Source organism: Phascolarctos cinereus, unplaced genomic scaffold, assembly GCF_003287225.1.
Source record: "Phascolarctos cinereus isolate Bilbo 61053 unplaced genomic scaffold, phaCin_HiC Scaffold_9;HRSCAF=440, whole genome shotgun sequence".
NCBI lineage: Eukaryota > Metazoa > Chordata > Mammalia > Diprotodontia > Phascolarctidae > Phascolarctos > Phascolarctos cinereus.
The window spans coordinates 75,805,073-75,822,204 of record NW_027556402.1 but is presented as its reverse complement, the minus strand read 5'-3'; the positions used below and the strand labels follow the sequence as shown (position 1 = coordinate 75,822,204).

At 35.6% G+C, this 17,132-nt stretch overlaps 1 protein-coding gene across 2 annotated transcripts in view; it reads right to left on the bottom strand.

Annotated features, from left to right (window-relative positions):
• VEGFC (vascular endothelial growth factor C) overlaps nucleotides 1-17,132 on the bottom strand; it is a 158,483-nt gene that overhangs the window by 43,724 nt on the left and 97,627 nt on the right. For both annotated transcript variants that reach the window (XM_020997839.2, XM_078148992.1), the window contains exons 2-3: nucleotides 9,487-9,697; nucleotides 7,313-7,503 (exon numbers count right to left, since the gene is read on the bottom strand). In XM_020997839.2, coding sequence (XP_020853498.1) covers nucleotides 7,313-7,503; nucleotides 9,487-9,697 — 402 coding nt within the window. The remainder of the gene's footprint in view (nucleotides 1-7,312; nucleotides 7,504-9,486; nucleotides 9,698-17,132) is intronic.

Sequence of the window (17,132 nt, the reverse complement as noted above, 5' to 3'; positions counted from 1 at the left end):
TAGAAGTGGCTATAGGGAACAAGGAGTTTTTCAACCCTCTACATTGACCAATGAGCTGAAGGGAATAATATTGAGTGGTAGAAAATCATGTTCTATAAAGATGCTCACATTATGTGTTTAGGCAGTAAGAATCTGGGCTGGGTAGGGCTTCTATGTAGTATTAGTTCTAGAAGCAATGAGGGAGGAGAGCTCCGGCAACTTTAGAGGGGGTAGATGTGTCAAAGTAGGAATAAAGGAAGGAAGGCAGATACAGAAATTCAATAAAATTTCTCATACTACTGCTAGATGCAAGAAATAATGCTAAATGCTATGGACACCAAGACAAACAATCCTTGCCTTCAGTGAACTAACATTCTACCAGAGACTTATGTGCGTAGATAAGTATAATATAGGGAGAAGTAACAGAGAGGCAGGCAAAGAGCTCTAGGAATATTTGTTGAAGGAGAGAATATTTTCAACTGTGCTAATCTGGGAAGGCTCTGTGGACCCCTCCATGGTCTTTGAACTGAACCTTCAAATAAGATCAAACTGGAAGGCTGAGAAAATGAAGGTTTGCTTCACAGGTCTGAGACAATACAAGAAGATAGGAGATAACATGTTGAGTTTGGAGAACTACTAGCAGTCAAATTTTGATATGTAATTGGCCTTTGAGGTTAGTTATAACTGAAACATCAAGTATGCGAAAAGGAGTAATGTGAAATAAGATGGGAACTAGGCAAGTTGGAATTAGATTGCACAGGGCCTTAACTGCTTGCTTAATGGATTTTATCATAGAACCACTTGATATTTTTGAAGATATAGTGATATGTCTTTCCAGACCTGTGGTTATGACAATTATTTTGTCAGCTATGGCAAATGTGATCTTGAGAGAGAAAAGACTGGGATTCAGGGAAGGCAACTGGGAGGCTATTACAATAACTCACACAAGTAACAATTAGGGCTGAAACTAAAGTGACAGTAGCATGAAGATGCAACTGGTGAAATCCCAGGGCTATAGAAACACAGCTCTAGAGCTGAAATGAATCTCAAAAGGCATCTAATACAATGCCTTAATTTTACTGATAAGAATCCTGAGTGGTTTGCCCAAGATGGTAGGACTTGGCGAATTACTTGACATGATGGGTTACAGGATGAAGGAGAGGGAAGAGTCAAGGAGTACTTGGATATTCCAAAGTTGGGTGAGCACAAGGATGGTAGTGCCCTAGGGAAGGTTGGGTAAGAGGCAGATCTAGTGGAAAAATTTGGAAGGATTTCAGTTTGGGGTATGTTGGATATGGAGTTCTGGTGCAACATCCAGGTGGATATGTTTACAAGTTATTCAGAAAGTAGGACTTGGAGAAAGATTAGGGTTGGATATCCAGCACTGGGAGTCATCAGTGTACAAGTGATAACTAAACCTATGGAAATGGATAAAACCACCCAACTACAATAAGAATGTCACGATAATTATTTTGTTAATAATAATAGCTAGCATTTTTATAGCACTTTAAAGTTTTCCAAGTGCTTTCTATAAGTCTCATTTGATTCTCATTTCAACCCATGGTAGTATTTCCTATTATTATCCCTGTTTTACAAATGAGGAAACTGAGGCTGTTAAGTGACTTGCCCAGGATCATATAACTAATATCTGAGGTGGAATTTGGATTCAAGTCTTCCTGACTCCTGACTCCAACATTCTATCCACTTTGCTACCTAACTACAAGTATAAAAAGAGAAGAAAGTGCAGGAGAGTCTCAGGTGACATCTAGTCTGAGGTAGCAAAGGATGTATGACAAACAAGCAAAGAATATATAGATTATTTAGATAGTTCAATGTAGAATACTACCTGTGCTTGACTTTGGTATGTAGTAAGACATACAATAATATGTATGGACAACTTTAAAAAACTTCTCTATACCTGTCATATTCCCAGCTTGACCCAACCCTTACCTGGCAAGGTGGCCATTTAAAAACAGCTTGTGTGTATTTGACTGTTAAATGTGAATCATCAATCCTGAAATTAACAGTAGAGCATTTGTGTCCTGAAATTTCCCAGCTTAGGTTCTACCTAAAGCAAGGGCTCTTAACATTTTCCATGTTGTGTCCCCTTTTGGCAGCCTGGTGAAATTTCTGGACCCCTTCTCAGAATGAGGTTTTAAAATACATAATATAAAACATGTAAGATTACAGAGGAAAGCAATTATATTGACATGCATTTATCAAAATAATAATTAAGAAAACTAGGTTCAAGAACCAAGATTAAAAACCCGTGACTAAAAGCTCAGATTTCCATTTTGCTTAAATCAAAAAGAAACTAAGATAATATTCCACAAAGAGAATGGAATTTGGAGTTTTATTGACATCAGCTAATGTGGAAGAGAGCATTTTCCTTACTTTCAAAAGGGAAAGACAATTAAAGGGGATAGATACATTTGAAATTTGCAAGCATAAATCATTGAAGTATTTATTGTTTGATGAAAAGGTCAATTTTTCTCATGGTAACACAGAAAAGCTAAGTGTAGACCAGGAAAATGTTTTTGCACATCTTTGATGAGCTTTGGAAATTATTACCGGTAGTGCTCCCAACACCCATGATAGAAAAATTGGCTATATTTGCTGTTGCTTTCTGAAGGTTTTGAGCCTTCATTAAACACATGTGACTTGCTTTATTGTAAAATAAATATCAATGTGTCATGGAAAGTGGCATTTTCTTGGCATTAAAAATAAAAGCAATATTGAAAATGTCCCTTGTGTACCCCTTTCAAACTATATCCTAGGTATCTCCTTACTTTGCCTACCCCTATTTGTAGTTTTATTTAAACTATAGTGTTCATGGTCCAGATGAGCAGAAGATAAGAAACTTTTAAGGAGATGGTTTTTGAAATATTATAAGAAAAGTGATTATACATTTGTTGGTGCCATGCAAAGTGCTTTCCTCTCAAGGCTCCTAGGTAATAGTCAGGTAATTTGTCCATTATCAATCAGCTAAGAAGCATCCAAGACAGGATTCAAACCCATGTTTCCTGATGCCACGTTCAGCATTCTTTCCTATTAGCCACCATGCCTTCAGCACCAAAGCCAAGACTTTCAGAAAGGCTTCTGACATATAGAGCCCCTGCTCCAATCCCCTTATAAGGGATTTGTCAGACAGGTCCTCAGCCATTTGTCTGTGAGATGGCTAAATATACAAATGAATGCCTATCCTCAATGTGAAGACACAAAGTAGTAGGATAACTACAAAGACAAACAAAGCAATTCAGCTTTGGAAACTATAGGTATTGATAATATGCAGATCATCTGTCATTATGCAAATTACTTAACTGTGGTCTGCTGATAATATAGCAGCAAAAAACAGGTCTTGAGAAGAAAAGCTTCTCATCTTTATGGCTAAGGTCATACAGCTAGAGAGGTATAGTGGCTTAAAAAATTATAGCCTTTACTATTCTAATTACTAAAGGTATTAAGATACATTAGAGAGGTTGGCTAAAGTCACCTAAAAGGATACATTTTGCCTTATTTAGTAATAGAATCTTTAAAACCTTTAACATTTTCTCCCAAATTTCTCCTTTGAGCCCTCTCCAGTATATGTTATTCATTAAATCAATGCAGATCAACAATTTCTCTGTAATTTATAATTTTACAATTACCTATTTCACTGAGAAGTTGAAGACAAGACACTGACTTGTCTAGGGTGATATAGCTACTATGCATCAAAGGAAGCACTCGAAAGAGTCTTCATAAGTCCAAGATTGGTCCTCTAGCCACTATATTATGCTTTATATCCTTTGCCACATTTAAAAATGTATATGGTCAAATCTTAAAAAAGTTTCTCAACATCAATCAGCTTGATGTGGTTTTAATCCAACACTATAACAAAAAATGTCCCAAATTAGAATCATGCCATCTTAAAATTTTATTTTCATGGATATTTCCCTTAAAAGATACTACATGATAATTAAAATGAAACTTTTTTTTTTAAACTGGACTGTGGGCAAGTAGGTACTTCCATGGATAAAGCATTGGGCTCGAAATCAGGAAGACTCATCTTCCTGAGTTAGTATCTGACTTCAGTTAATATAACCCTGTTTGCTTCAGTTCCTTATCTGTAAAATGAGCTGGAGAAGGAAATGGCAAACCAATGCTGTATTTTTGCCAAGAAAATCCCAAATGGGATCATAAAGAGTCAGACATGACTAAAAATGACTGAACAATCACACAGATAAGGGGAACCCTTCAGGGGAAAATAGACTCAAGAAGTATACTTTTCTAGAAAATACCTGTCTTTTAATTTCCCATAGATCTGGATCACTGATTTATTTTTAGGATTACAGGATCATAGATTTAAAGATTGAAAGGGCCTTTGAGACTAGCCAATCCACCCCTTACATTTGACAACAAAGGGAGAGGAAGAGCAAGAAAAATGGACTTAGGAACACACAGCTAGGGAGTACCTGAAATGAGATTTGAACACAGGACTTCCTGACTTCAAGTTCAGCAGGTTATCTACTTCAACATTTTCATTTATTAAAAAAGCCCATATTTAGAACAGAAAAGAAATGAGACCAAATTCTTGTATATATAACTTAATAGTAAAACACAACAGCAACATTTTTGCAATAATGATAAATTTGGTGTAAGGATGATTCTTTTTGGAGGATATTTGAGCAACATAATCATTTCCTATTTAATAGTGGAATGAATCAGTGACTTAGAAAATAGAGATTCCAAATACTTAATTGACAATGCAGTCCACCTTCACCAATGTAGGAATTTTAATATTTATAAAAGGATTTTGGAAGGAATGTTTATGCTTCAGTAGTAAGATGCACAAACTATACCAAGTAAAATCTTGTTAAGCTAATATCAACTTATTCAAAATAGTGTATAATTTCAAGCAACAATTCCTTGGCTGACTGGCTAGTTTTTATTTTAATAAAATATCTTATGAAATAAAATATTTAAAATCCTATTTTCCTTGGTTTCTTGCATTTAAAATTTGTTCAATTTTATTGTACTTTCCAACTTTCATACATCAAAAGTTTGTTAACTAGTGAAAAGCCTTCCAAGTTGATTATATTTTCTGCTGCTAACAAACAGCAACCATATGATTCTATCAGTAATCTCTTACTAGTTTTATGAGAGATAAACCAGTTTCTTTCCTTTATACGTGACATATAATATCTGTTTGTTTGTGTGATGGCTAAGTATATAAATGAATAACTATCCTCAATGTGAAGACACAAAGTAGTAGAATAACTACAAAGATAAACAAAGCAATTCTGCTTTGGAAACTCTAGGTATTAACAATATGCAGATCATTTGTTATTATGCAAATTATTTAACTGTCACATATAATATGTGACATATAGATGATTGTATCATTTTTGCTATATTAGGTGGCCCAATGGATAGAATGGATAAATGCCTGGATTGGAATCAGGAAGATTTATCTTCTTGAGTTAAAATCTGATCTCAGAGTCTTACTAGCTGTGTGACCCTGAGCAAGTCACCTTAATTCCTCATCTGTAAAATGAAAAGGAACTGGCAAACTACTCCAAGAAAACTGCAAATGGGGTCACAAAGAGTCAGACACAATTGAAAATGACTGAACAACAACAAAATCAGTCATTCATTTGGGAAATACTTAAAGACTAGAATACTTATGATATTATTTAAAAAGCTATGTGTAGTGGGGCAAATATAGGAAGAAGAGGAGGTCCAAAATCACCATATACAATTTTTATTCTTCAGAGTTTAGTTTCAGGAAAGTTGAATATGAAATTCAGGTTTATAGAATTATTTTTCCTTGCAATACTTGTCTGAAAAGGATGGAAAGAAATAATAATAATAAAACAGAAGATGTTGACTTGTTCTTTCAAGATGGTGGTGATCAGATATGGCAGAAAACAAATCAACTAAAATTTTCTATGACTGATTGTAAACTTATTTTTTTGCAAAGATGAGCAGCATTTCACCGAAGAAAGCATTAGTACAGTAAAAAGTTAAAATGCTTCTACCTGGGTGGCAGAATGCAGGTGGGGAAATGAAGTAAGAGAGCTTCGGTCTGATTAGAGATCTGTCTTATCCTAGTCTTGGTGCTCGAATGGATACATCTAGTGATTATTTCAATGAAAAAATCACACCCCACACCCAAAATAGTGGCTAACATCAGTGCCATACATAACAAATTCGAAGAGAAAGATCAGTTTTTCAAATTACTGTATATTTTAACACAAAGGGCAAGAGTCTTTTGCTGGGCTTTTGCAGGTGAGTATATGAAAATGTAACTAGATTACATTTTAAAGTTGATTTAAAATTTTTTTTCTGCCAACTACAGCCTCGAAAATGGGTTGGAAAAATCTTTTAATACCATAAAAATTTTCTTTGGCTGGGTAGAATTTGAATTGGCCCTGCCCAGATCACCAATCCCCTGCATATCTTTTCCTATAAACACACTCCATTTCAAACCTCCATAAACAAGATGATGCTCAGTTGCATAGTTATAACAAGCCATATGCACAGCTGTTCCAACAGTGAGCCTCTTCTTCTATATATGACCCATAATACACATGCAGACATATCTCTCCTCCCCCCCAATAACAGTAGTTACGAATGAGGAACTTAAGACATACTTTCCTGCTTACCAAAAACCTTAAAATTTAAAATTTGAGAAAACATAGATGACACAAAACACTGTAGATGCGGTATCAGAACTACCTGTTTTTGGCTTTGCACCTCCAGTGCTTAGTACAGAGCCTTGAAGATAGTGGGGACTTGGTAAACACTGAAAGGATCATGATTTTGTTGAACTCTTTAGCTTATATTAATCAATTTCCACTCCATTGATTATTCCACAAAACCTTACAAAATAATTTGTCATATTTCTATGTGTAGAAGAGCTAAATCTGTACCTAAAAACAACCAAATAATTGTATATGTGTATATGTATGCATAGACAGTTTATATATATATATGTATATGTGTGTACATGTATATGTATATACATGTACACACACATATACATATATATGCATATGTACCTAAATGACAACTTTTATAATTTTAACCTAAAAATAATTTTAATTTTATCTAATTAGCATTGTACCAATCATATTAAGCATTGCTGCCTCTCTTTAGGGCTTCGTAACAAAAAAAGCATCACAATCTTAGTGAGAAATACTGCAGCACTTTGATCCCCAAAGGAAATACACCATACTTTCTGGACTGGTTAAATCTCTATTCAAAGTCCCTGAAAATATAAAACCACAACATGCGTACTGTGACAGGTATATATTCATGAAGAGTGATCTCAAAGCATGGCTGAAATACCTACCGTCTTGCTGAGGTAACTTGTGCTGGTGTTCATACACTGCAGTCCCTCACTGTTGCAGCAACCCCCACATCTGTAGATGGATACACATGGAGGTTTAAAGAAGGTGTTTGTTGCTGCTCCAAACTCTTTCCCCACATCTATACACACCTCACGTGGCATGCACTGAGTCTTTCTCCACTCATTATCAATACCTGCCGAGTCATAGGGAAGTCCATAAGTTATAAAGAAAACATGGCAGCAGGAGGTCACTCACATTTAGAATAAAACCAACATGTTCATACTCTTATGTGCTTTATCTGGTGAAATATGGAATTTTAATAAAGAAGTGGGAGCTAGAATCCCTAATACTGGGATAAGGAGCAGAAGAGCTCACATACCACCTGAGAATTTTTCAAAGGAAACCCCTTTCAACAAATTTCAGACAATCTAAGGTTTTATACTTTATGAAAAACCACAAAGACCAGTCCACGGAATCTATGTGCAGATTTTTCCTTGCTTCAGAGAATGAGTCTTTAATATCTGCTGTTTATAAATGCTGCAGCAATGTAATCATGCCAGTTTTCTTCAGCATGCACTGTCTTTGTGGTTTTCAAGCAAAAACAAACAATATCATCACTTGTTCTCATTAAAACAAATGTAAATGAGGAGAGGGTGCTGGACACTGTCCAACACCATCCTCAGAGGAGACTGCTGGAAAATCTAGAAAGTGGCAAGGCTGTACCTACATACAGTATAAGTATTTCTGCAAATAAGGAAGGATACCCTGCTGTCTTTTGGCAAGCTAGTCTTCTTTGCCTGTGCATGGTATAGTAGAAAGAGTCATATACTTGTAAGCCAAAGACTCCTAAGACTTGGATTTGAATTCTGGCTCTGCTTTCTGTTGGGCTCCAGTTTCTTCATCTGTAATTCCCTTTTTGGCTCTTAACATTAATTGATTCTAGGCCATTCACTTTGAATTGCTCTATGGATCTGAGATGCAAAGGGCCCATCTATTGACCCAAATGTTTAAATTATAACCCCTGTCATGATTGATGCTGTTCTCAAAGTTCTAGTTTGTTCCCTATCACTAAAAAAGTAAAGCTTTATTAGAGAAAAAAATGTATTACTGATTCCTTTTAAGATGCATTGATTTTTGCCTCAAATTATAAATATCAACACATTCAAATCAAATAATAATATTACAAAATTGGTATTATTTTATTTAACAACTGAAGAAAGCTGTCTACAATGCCATTAATTCAATATAGCATCATCCACTAAAGGAAACCGAGGAATGGTAGGCAAGAGATGCCTTAGTTATTTTTATATGCTTATTTTCCCCACAGAGCTTACTTAGAAAATGTCATTGGATTCACAAAGGTCCAGAATTGAAGATTTCAAACTGGAATTGGCCTCTGAGGCCACAGTACAACTGCTTCACTTTATGGATGAGGCACCTGAGAGTGAGAGAAGTTAAGAGATCTGCCTGGTGGTAAATGAAAGAGGCAGGATTTGAACCCAGTTCCTCTGATTCCAAATTCAATATTCTTTTGATTATGTCACCCTAAGTCTACTGAAGCCAGTCTCTGAACAGTCAGCCATAAAGTACCTCTTGAGTAAATGACTCCTTTCTCTTCCCATTGCATGTAAACAGAACATTTAGGAGACCTAACTTGAAGGAATGACCAGGTGATTTACAAGATGGAGAATACTTATATTTGTAAGAAAGAGCATGCATATGAAATATGCACTTTATATATACAAACATATATATATATATATATACACACAAACATATATATGTGTGTATATATATATAGAAAGATAGATATAGATAGATAGATAGATAGATAGATAGATAGATAGATAGATAGATATAGATAGATAGATATGAAAGGGTATTTACTGTTCCATTCCCCCAGGGGCCTCACCAGCAAATGAAGGAACAAAAGCATCATGAGAAACACACAAATTTATTTCCCACCCAATTTGACTGCAATGAGGAATTACTGAATAAGATAAAAGTTTTCTTTTAAAATCAATCCCTTTCTTTCAGCATATGAAGTTCTAAAGGTTGTATATAAAAGTACAGATACTCAGTTGTTGTTGGTGATGGGACAGGTTAAGGAAGGATATTCCCCCCACTCCTGGTTTCACTGCCAGGACTGATTACATGTTTTCTTTCCTGCACTTACTTTTCAAGATCTCTGCATTGTAATGTGCTGCAGCAAATTTGACATTCTCTTCTCTTGTGTCAGGACTGGGGTGCTCCCCATTTTGCTGCCAGCCCCCTTTCCTCAACTGACATTTAAACATTTTCCAATATTCTGGATAAAGGACTGTCATAAGTTCATCCACACTGGACACGGCCCGCAACTGCTCTTCCAGATCTTTGCTTGCATGATCCTGTTAAAGAAACATGCAATATCAATTACTTTTCAAATTGTAGGGTTTAGGAGATGCCAGAAAGCTAACACTTGCTGTACAATGATTCTTTTTCTTGAAGGAAGAGGCTACAGTGACTTGCACATAGTTGGTGCTAAATAAAGGTATGAAGAATAGATGAAAAAAAGTACTTATTTTTGTCTTGGCTACAGTGTTCATGATAAAAACATTATTTTAAGTTAACTTTTAAAATTAGGTATTTTAAATTACATTTGGAGCTATAATTTGTTAATTAATTATAACTTTTTACTTATTTCTGCAATAAATGCTCAATAAATACTTGATGAATAAAACACAGTACTTATTTTGTCTTGGCTACAGAGTTCATGCTGAAAACAAGATTTTAAATTCTTACTGCTCAATTCAAAGCTTTTAAAACTAGCTGTGACTTTTTTTTTTTAGCAAACTACTATTTGATTATCAATTTTAACTTTCGGTTATTTCTGCTCTTTATAAAGATGGGTATTTGTACCCAATTGTTCTTTCAACTACAGATATATGGTCCTACTTTCAATTTCATACATAGTTGCTTTTAGGAGTTTGACAATTAGATGTTTCCCCCTGTATTACTCTCCAGTGAAGTCAAACAAACAGTGAAGTATCATGTTACTTTTATTTTACTCTAATATCTAAATATCTAAATACAAACTTTTTGAAATAATATCAGGGACTGTGCTAAGGTGTTGCCTTAGAATCACCAAATAAACATGGGAGTACAAAATTCCATTTTAAAAATGTGATTTCCCTTTACACTGATGGCAGAGACTTTTGAAATTTTTAGGGAAAAGAAATTTTTCCTGTAACAGTGCTGACATTGTTTAGTTGTCAAAATGTGTATTTTTAAAATAAGAAATAGTTCACATGGCATTTGTTAGTGCTTACAAGCATGTGTGTGTGTATATATTATATATACATACATACACACATGTATGTTTGCATGTATATGTGTGTGTTTACTAAATAGGATATACTGAAGCATATTCTAAAGAGTCTCTATAGCAACAGACTCATAAAACTCTTCTAGATCTACTCAAAAAGAATGGAAATGAATGCAAGAGGGTTTTAAAAAAATTCCTGAACCAGCAACTCATGGGTAAATACAAAAATTTATATTTTATAATTTAGCGTGTCCCCTGGAATTTTGGACCTATAATGAGTAAATTACTCTCTCCAGAGCAGGAAAAGCACAGAACACCTGAAAGTGAATTTTACTGCATTCTATATGTATGTACATACATATGCAGACATCTATACACATACACCCACATACATATATTTATATGTATGTGTGTGTGTATATGTATGTATGTATAATTGCTTTCTCTTCTATAAGCATTATTCACTTGGAAGGAAGAGGTACAAAGTTAACAGCATAACTTTGCCATGTGATCTAGTTCCATAAAGCTTGTTCTATATCTATTGACAGACTGATAAATCACCAAGATTGTTAAATGAATTGTTAAAAATTGAGGCAATTAGGAGACTAAATGACATTTTTGTATTTTAATTTTTCAAGTTAGTTTAAGTCAGGACAACCACGTTATTTTCATTTTGTGAGGACATAATTTTGGTTTTTTAAGAGCTACTATACTGAGAGGTAAATTAAGTATCTGTGATCTCATGGATGCCAACATCCCATCTGTTGATATGCTACCAACTTTTTTTTGTGGTACAGTGTCAAATGAGCTATATAAAACAACCTTAAAATTAGTTTGGCTCATATTAACTAGTTACCGTTATATAGCATATGGAAATTTTGATTTCAACTGATAACTTATGCAAAACTGGTCCTATGTGGCAGTATATTAAAATCAATTAAGCGACAAGTTTAATTGTTGTTAATTATTGCTCAATAAATGTCCATTTATTATGCACCTACTATGTTCAAGGAAATATGTTGGTACAAAGTAAAATATACAAAGTAAAAAATGAAACAGTTTCTGCTCTCAAAGAGCTTACATTCTATTGGAGGAAACAACATGCATACATACATATATCACACATATACACATACTATATATAAGTGTACATGAATATATGTACATGTAAATAAACATATGTTAATATACACATGTATGTCTATATATACAACATAATACGAAGTAATTTTTGGTAAGTGAAAGTGATTAAAATATGTGAATTATGTACAAATCTTAACTAATTGGTTATTTCACATAGGAAAGATGCTTAGCTAAAGAGAGAAAACATTGGAAGATAATCAAAAGAAGGATTTTATGACAATTATAGTCTGGCATTTTATATGTCGCTAGACAACTGGCTACTTCATTCTGTAATATTTAAGAATACCCATTCTTATGTCTGATAGCTAGCTATCTACTAAATAATGAAATGAAATTATAGTAAATGTAGGTCATTTCATCACCCTCTGCCATAGTTTGGTATGAAAAGCAACACTGACAAGATCAAAATAAAATGTGATTTTGTGTGTGTGTGCATAATACATTTTTATATGTATGTATGTTTTTATATACATACACACACACAGACATATATATATACTATATGTAAACATATATATGCATACATACAGATGTCAGTTCAAAAGTTATTTTCCAAGCTTAATTTGGTCAGGAAGAACCTGAAAGAAAGTTATTGATGGTTTATTAAATCTAAAGTATGTACAAAATGTCATTTTCTTTTTTTTTATCAGATTTTATTTATTTTTAGTTTTCACACTTTCTTTTTTGAGTTTTTTCATCCCATCTCACCCCTCCCTCCATCCCAAGATGGTATACATTCTGAATACTCCTTCCCCTAGTCTACCACCCCTTCTGTCTCTCCCCCCCTTCTCTTATCCCCTTCTCCTATTTTCCTGTAGGACAGGATAGATTTCTGTACCCCATTTCCTATATTTCTTATTTCCCAGTTGCATGCGAAAACTTTTTTTCTAACATGTTTTTAAAACTTTGGGTTCCAAATTTTCTCTCTTCTTCCCTCCCCACCCACCCTCATTGAAAAGGCAAGCAACTCAATATACATTATACATGTACAGTTATGCAAAACATAGTAGTCATATTGTGAAAAACTAACTCTTTTCCCCTTAATCCTATTCTGCCCCCCCTTTTAATTTATTCCTTCTTTTGACCCTTTCCCTCCTGAGAAGTATTTGCTTCTGATTACCCCTCTCCCAATCTGCCCTCCCCTCTATCATCTCCCTGCTCTCTTGTCCCCTTTCCCCCTATTTTCTGTAGGGTAAGATAGATTTCCATACCCAATTGAGTGTGTATGTTATTCCCTCCTTTAGCCAAATGTGATGAGAATAAGACTCACTCATTCCCTCTCACCTTCCCCAGTTACCCCTCCACTATAAAAGCCTTTTCTTTTCTGTTTTTTGTGAGATAATTTACCCCATTCGGCATCTCCCTTTCTCCTTCTCCCAGTATAATCCTCTCTCACCCCTAATTTTATTCTCATATCACCCTTCATCTTCAACTCCCTGTGCTCTATCTATCTATCTATCTATCTATCTATCTATCTATCTATCTATCTATCTACCTATCTATCTATCTATACATATAATTTTTTTCCTCCAACTACCCTAATACTGACAAAGGTCTCATGAGTTATAAATATCATCTTTCCATGCAGGAAGGTAAACAGTTCAACCTTAATAAGTCCCTTATGATTTCTTTTTCTTGTTTACCTCTTCATGTTCCACTTGAGTCTTGTATTTGAAAGTTAAATTTTCTATTCAGCTCCGTTCTTTTCATCAAGAATGCTTGAAAGTCCTCTATTTCACTGAATGACCATTTTTTCCCTGAAGGATTATACTCAGTTTTGCTGGGTAGGTGATTCTTGGTTGTAATCCTATCTCCTTTGCCCTCCAGAATATTATATTCCATGCCCTGCGGTCCTTTAATGTAGAAGCTGCTAAATCTTGTGTTATCCTGATTGTGTTTCCACAGTACTTGAATTGTTTCTTTCTGGCTGCTTGCAATATTTTCTCCTTGACCTGGGAACTCTGGAATTTGGCTACAATATTCCTAGGAGTTTTCCTTTGGGGATCTCTTTCAGGAGGAGCTTGGTAGATTCTTTCAATTTCTATTTTGCCCTCTGGTTCTAAAATATCAGGGCAGTTTTCCTTGATAATTTCTTGAAAGATGATGTCTAGGCTCTTTTTTTGATCATGGCTTTCAGATAGTCCAATAATTTTTAAATTCTCTCTCTGGATCTATTTTCCAGGTCAGTTGTTTTTCCAATGAGATATTTCACATTGTTTTCTAATTTTTCATTCTTTTGGATTTGTTTTACAGTGTCTTGATTTCTCATAAAGTCACTAGCTTCTAATTGCTCTATTCTAATTTTTAAGAAAGTATTTTCTTCAATAAGCTCTTGGACTTCTTTTTCCATTTGGCCAATTGTGCTTTTTAGGGCATTCTTCTCCTCATTGGCTTTTTGGACCTCTTTTGCCATTTGGGTTAGGCTATTTTTTAAGGTGTTATTTTCTTCAGTATTTTTTTTGTCTCCTTTAGCAAGCTGTTGACTTGTTTTTCATGATTTTCTTGCATCACTCTCATTTCTCTTCCCAGTTTTTTCTCTACTTCTTTTACTTGCTTCTCAAAATCCTGTTTGAGCTCTTCCAACATTTGGGACTGATTCCTATTTTTCTTGGAGGCTTTGGAGGTGGTTGAATGTTTTGATCTTCTTTGTTACCAAAAAGAAAGATTCTATGGCCTGACTTTTTGCACAGTTTGCTCATGATCCCAGCCAATTACTTGAGTTATAAACTCTTTGTTAAGGTACAGGTCTGCTTCCAGTGTGGAGAATGTACTGTCCCAAACTTCAGGGGTTTGTACAGCTGTTTTCAGAGATACTTCTGGGGACCTGTAAATTTTCAGTTCTTCCAAGGTGGTATGATAAGGGGCGAGGTGCTTACTCCTTTCCTGGACTGTTCTCTGGTCTATGAGTGACCACAAGCATTCTTTTCTGTCCTGGAACTGTGAGGAGGATTTACTCTTCACAGGTACTACAAGCTCCACCACACCGCAGCACTCCACCTCACCCCAGGACCACGGCCCAGAACTGTGACCCAGATCCAAGCACAGGCAAAGCAACAGAGTCCTGCACCAGCAGACAGACCCCTGCAATCCCCCTCTGATCAGCCACTCAATTTCCCTTCAGTCTGTGGGCCAGAAGCTCAGGAGGCAGCTGCCACCCCAGGGCCAAGCTTGGGGACTGGAGCTGAAACTACCTTGCTTCTTTCTCTCACCACAGAAACAGACTTTTCCCACTGACCTTCTAAGTTGTCTTTGATGTTTATGGGTTGAGAAGTCTCCAAAATGTCATTTTCTTAAAAAAATTATCCAAGGAGTTGGGACATATTTGCTGTTGACATTTCTGCCCTGAATTTATTTTACCTGTGCATAAACTTATCACAGGTTGAATATTTTCAATTGTAGTGCATATCACCAGCTAAAGCACAGGCTAACAATGGATTTGAGGATATAGAATAATATTCAGGTTCTTATGGATAATTTAGTGACTCTGATAAGAGAAAGCAATAAGCATTTAAGGGAATAAGTTGGACTACTACGGGCCAACTATTGTGCTAAATGCCTTACAAATGTTATCTCCTTTGATCTTCACAAAAAACCTCTGAGGTAGGTGCTATCATTATTCACATTTTATAATTAAGGAAACTGAGGCAGAAAGATGTTAAGTAATTTGTCCAGGGTTATACAGCTAGCTAAGTGTCAGAGCAGATTTGAACTTGGGTCTTACTGAATACAGGCTAGTATTACCTGTCTCATTTGGTAATGCCTAACAAATGTTAACTGAGTGACTGGAGGCAGAAAAAATAGATCTTAGGGAAAAGGTCTGTTGTAAATTTGAGATGACATCTGTGTCAGGTTAAATTATTCTGATTTTTGATGTAAAGACAAGCAAACAAACAACTTTGTATTAATTCTTTTTTTCCTACTCTGCTTTGAGGGAGGAGTAGAAGTCAAAGTGGTTATGTAACAAAATGGATAGAGCCCTAGCCAAGCTATTATTCAATCAACAGTTTTCTTGATTGGCTAAAAGTGGACCTGCGTTTGGAGGAGGGAATGAATGAGCTCTGGCGAGTCTAGATCAGGTAATCCTTAAATCAGCCAAATCAGCCGTCTTTTCTGAAGATATTAATCTCATCTATACTGCCATGTGGACAGAATGCAGTTTTGTGATTAAAGGGGTCATGGCCACTATTATTATTTTAAAAAATAAGGTTAGAAAGCTTAAGCACCACTTACTCTGGGGAAAGGGTAGATTATTTTTAAAGGTGTACTTCTAATTGTCATGTTATTTCTGAATTTTCTGAAATTTCTGTAGTGTTTCTTCTATTTACGAGCTCTAAAAAATTCACTGGTGTGAAGAGAAAAAAGAAACCAGGACACTTGAAAATGATGGCATAAGAAGAGCAAGATGGATTAGGTGTGAATGATCTCTACATACAGAGAGCCAAGACAGATGAAGGACCAGGGAGGTCCAGCAGGCTTGATGCCACAAGGGTTTGGTTTTAGGAATAAGAGAAATTTAATTTTTAAAAAAAGCACTGGTTCCAAGAAGAGGGGCTAGTGTCCCAGGAACCTAACCTAGAGGTATTGAAACCTAAGGCTCAGGGCCAAATCATGCAAATATCTCTGTATTCTAGCCAAGGAGGTAGACCTAGAAAGCTCTACTTGACTAAACAGTCCCCAATCACTCCATAGCAACCCTTTGCCACTCCTGCCTTATTGACACCATTAATGGTCCTAGGTTTGTCAGTGAAGCAGAACTAGGCACTGAGTTGGATAAGAAGCTAGCGTTATTGGTCCATTCAGCTGACTTGTCAAGATTTTTGTGAACTACCCCTTATACCTCTAAGAGTGTTGCTCACTGACTGCTCCCAGGAATCTTTAGAAATTCACAGGAGGAAAAGCCCACACATAGATCATGTTAAAATAATTTGCCACACCTAAAAGTACAGGTCCTCTTCAGATATTAGGGATCAGAGAAAAAGGAATTGGTAACAGACAGTGAAGTTCACACCTGCAGCTATTCTCTCAAGGCCTGACTCCATAACTACATCCTCATGCTATGGCTACAGAGGGTCAACTGGGTGTCTAGCAAATCTGCATTTTTAAGGGTCAAACACTCCTGGGACTTAATGGGATTTCTCAAAGGCTGTAATGTTAAAAAAGGGAATATGCTAAGTGGCATAGGCCCTTCCCCAGGGTAAAACGATAGATCCGTGCTGTTCGCTGTTCAAAGAAAGTAGTGCAAAAACATAGACTTCTTTTTCTCCTTTCCACACTTGAGGGTAAAAAAGGAACATTTTATTAAACCCAAAAGAACAAGTGACATTTGGTAAAACAAGCTTAGGGAAGGGAGGGGAAGTTTTCTTTAAAAACAAAAA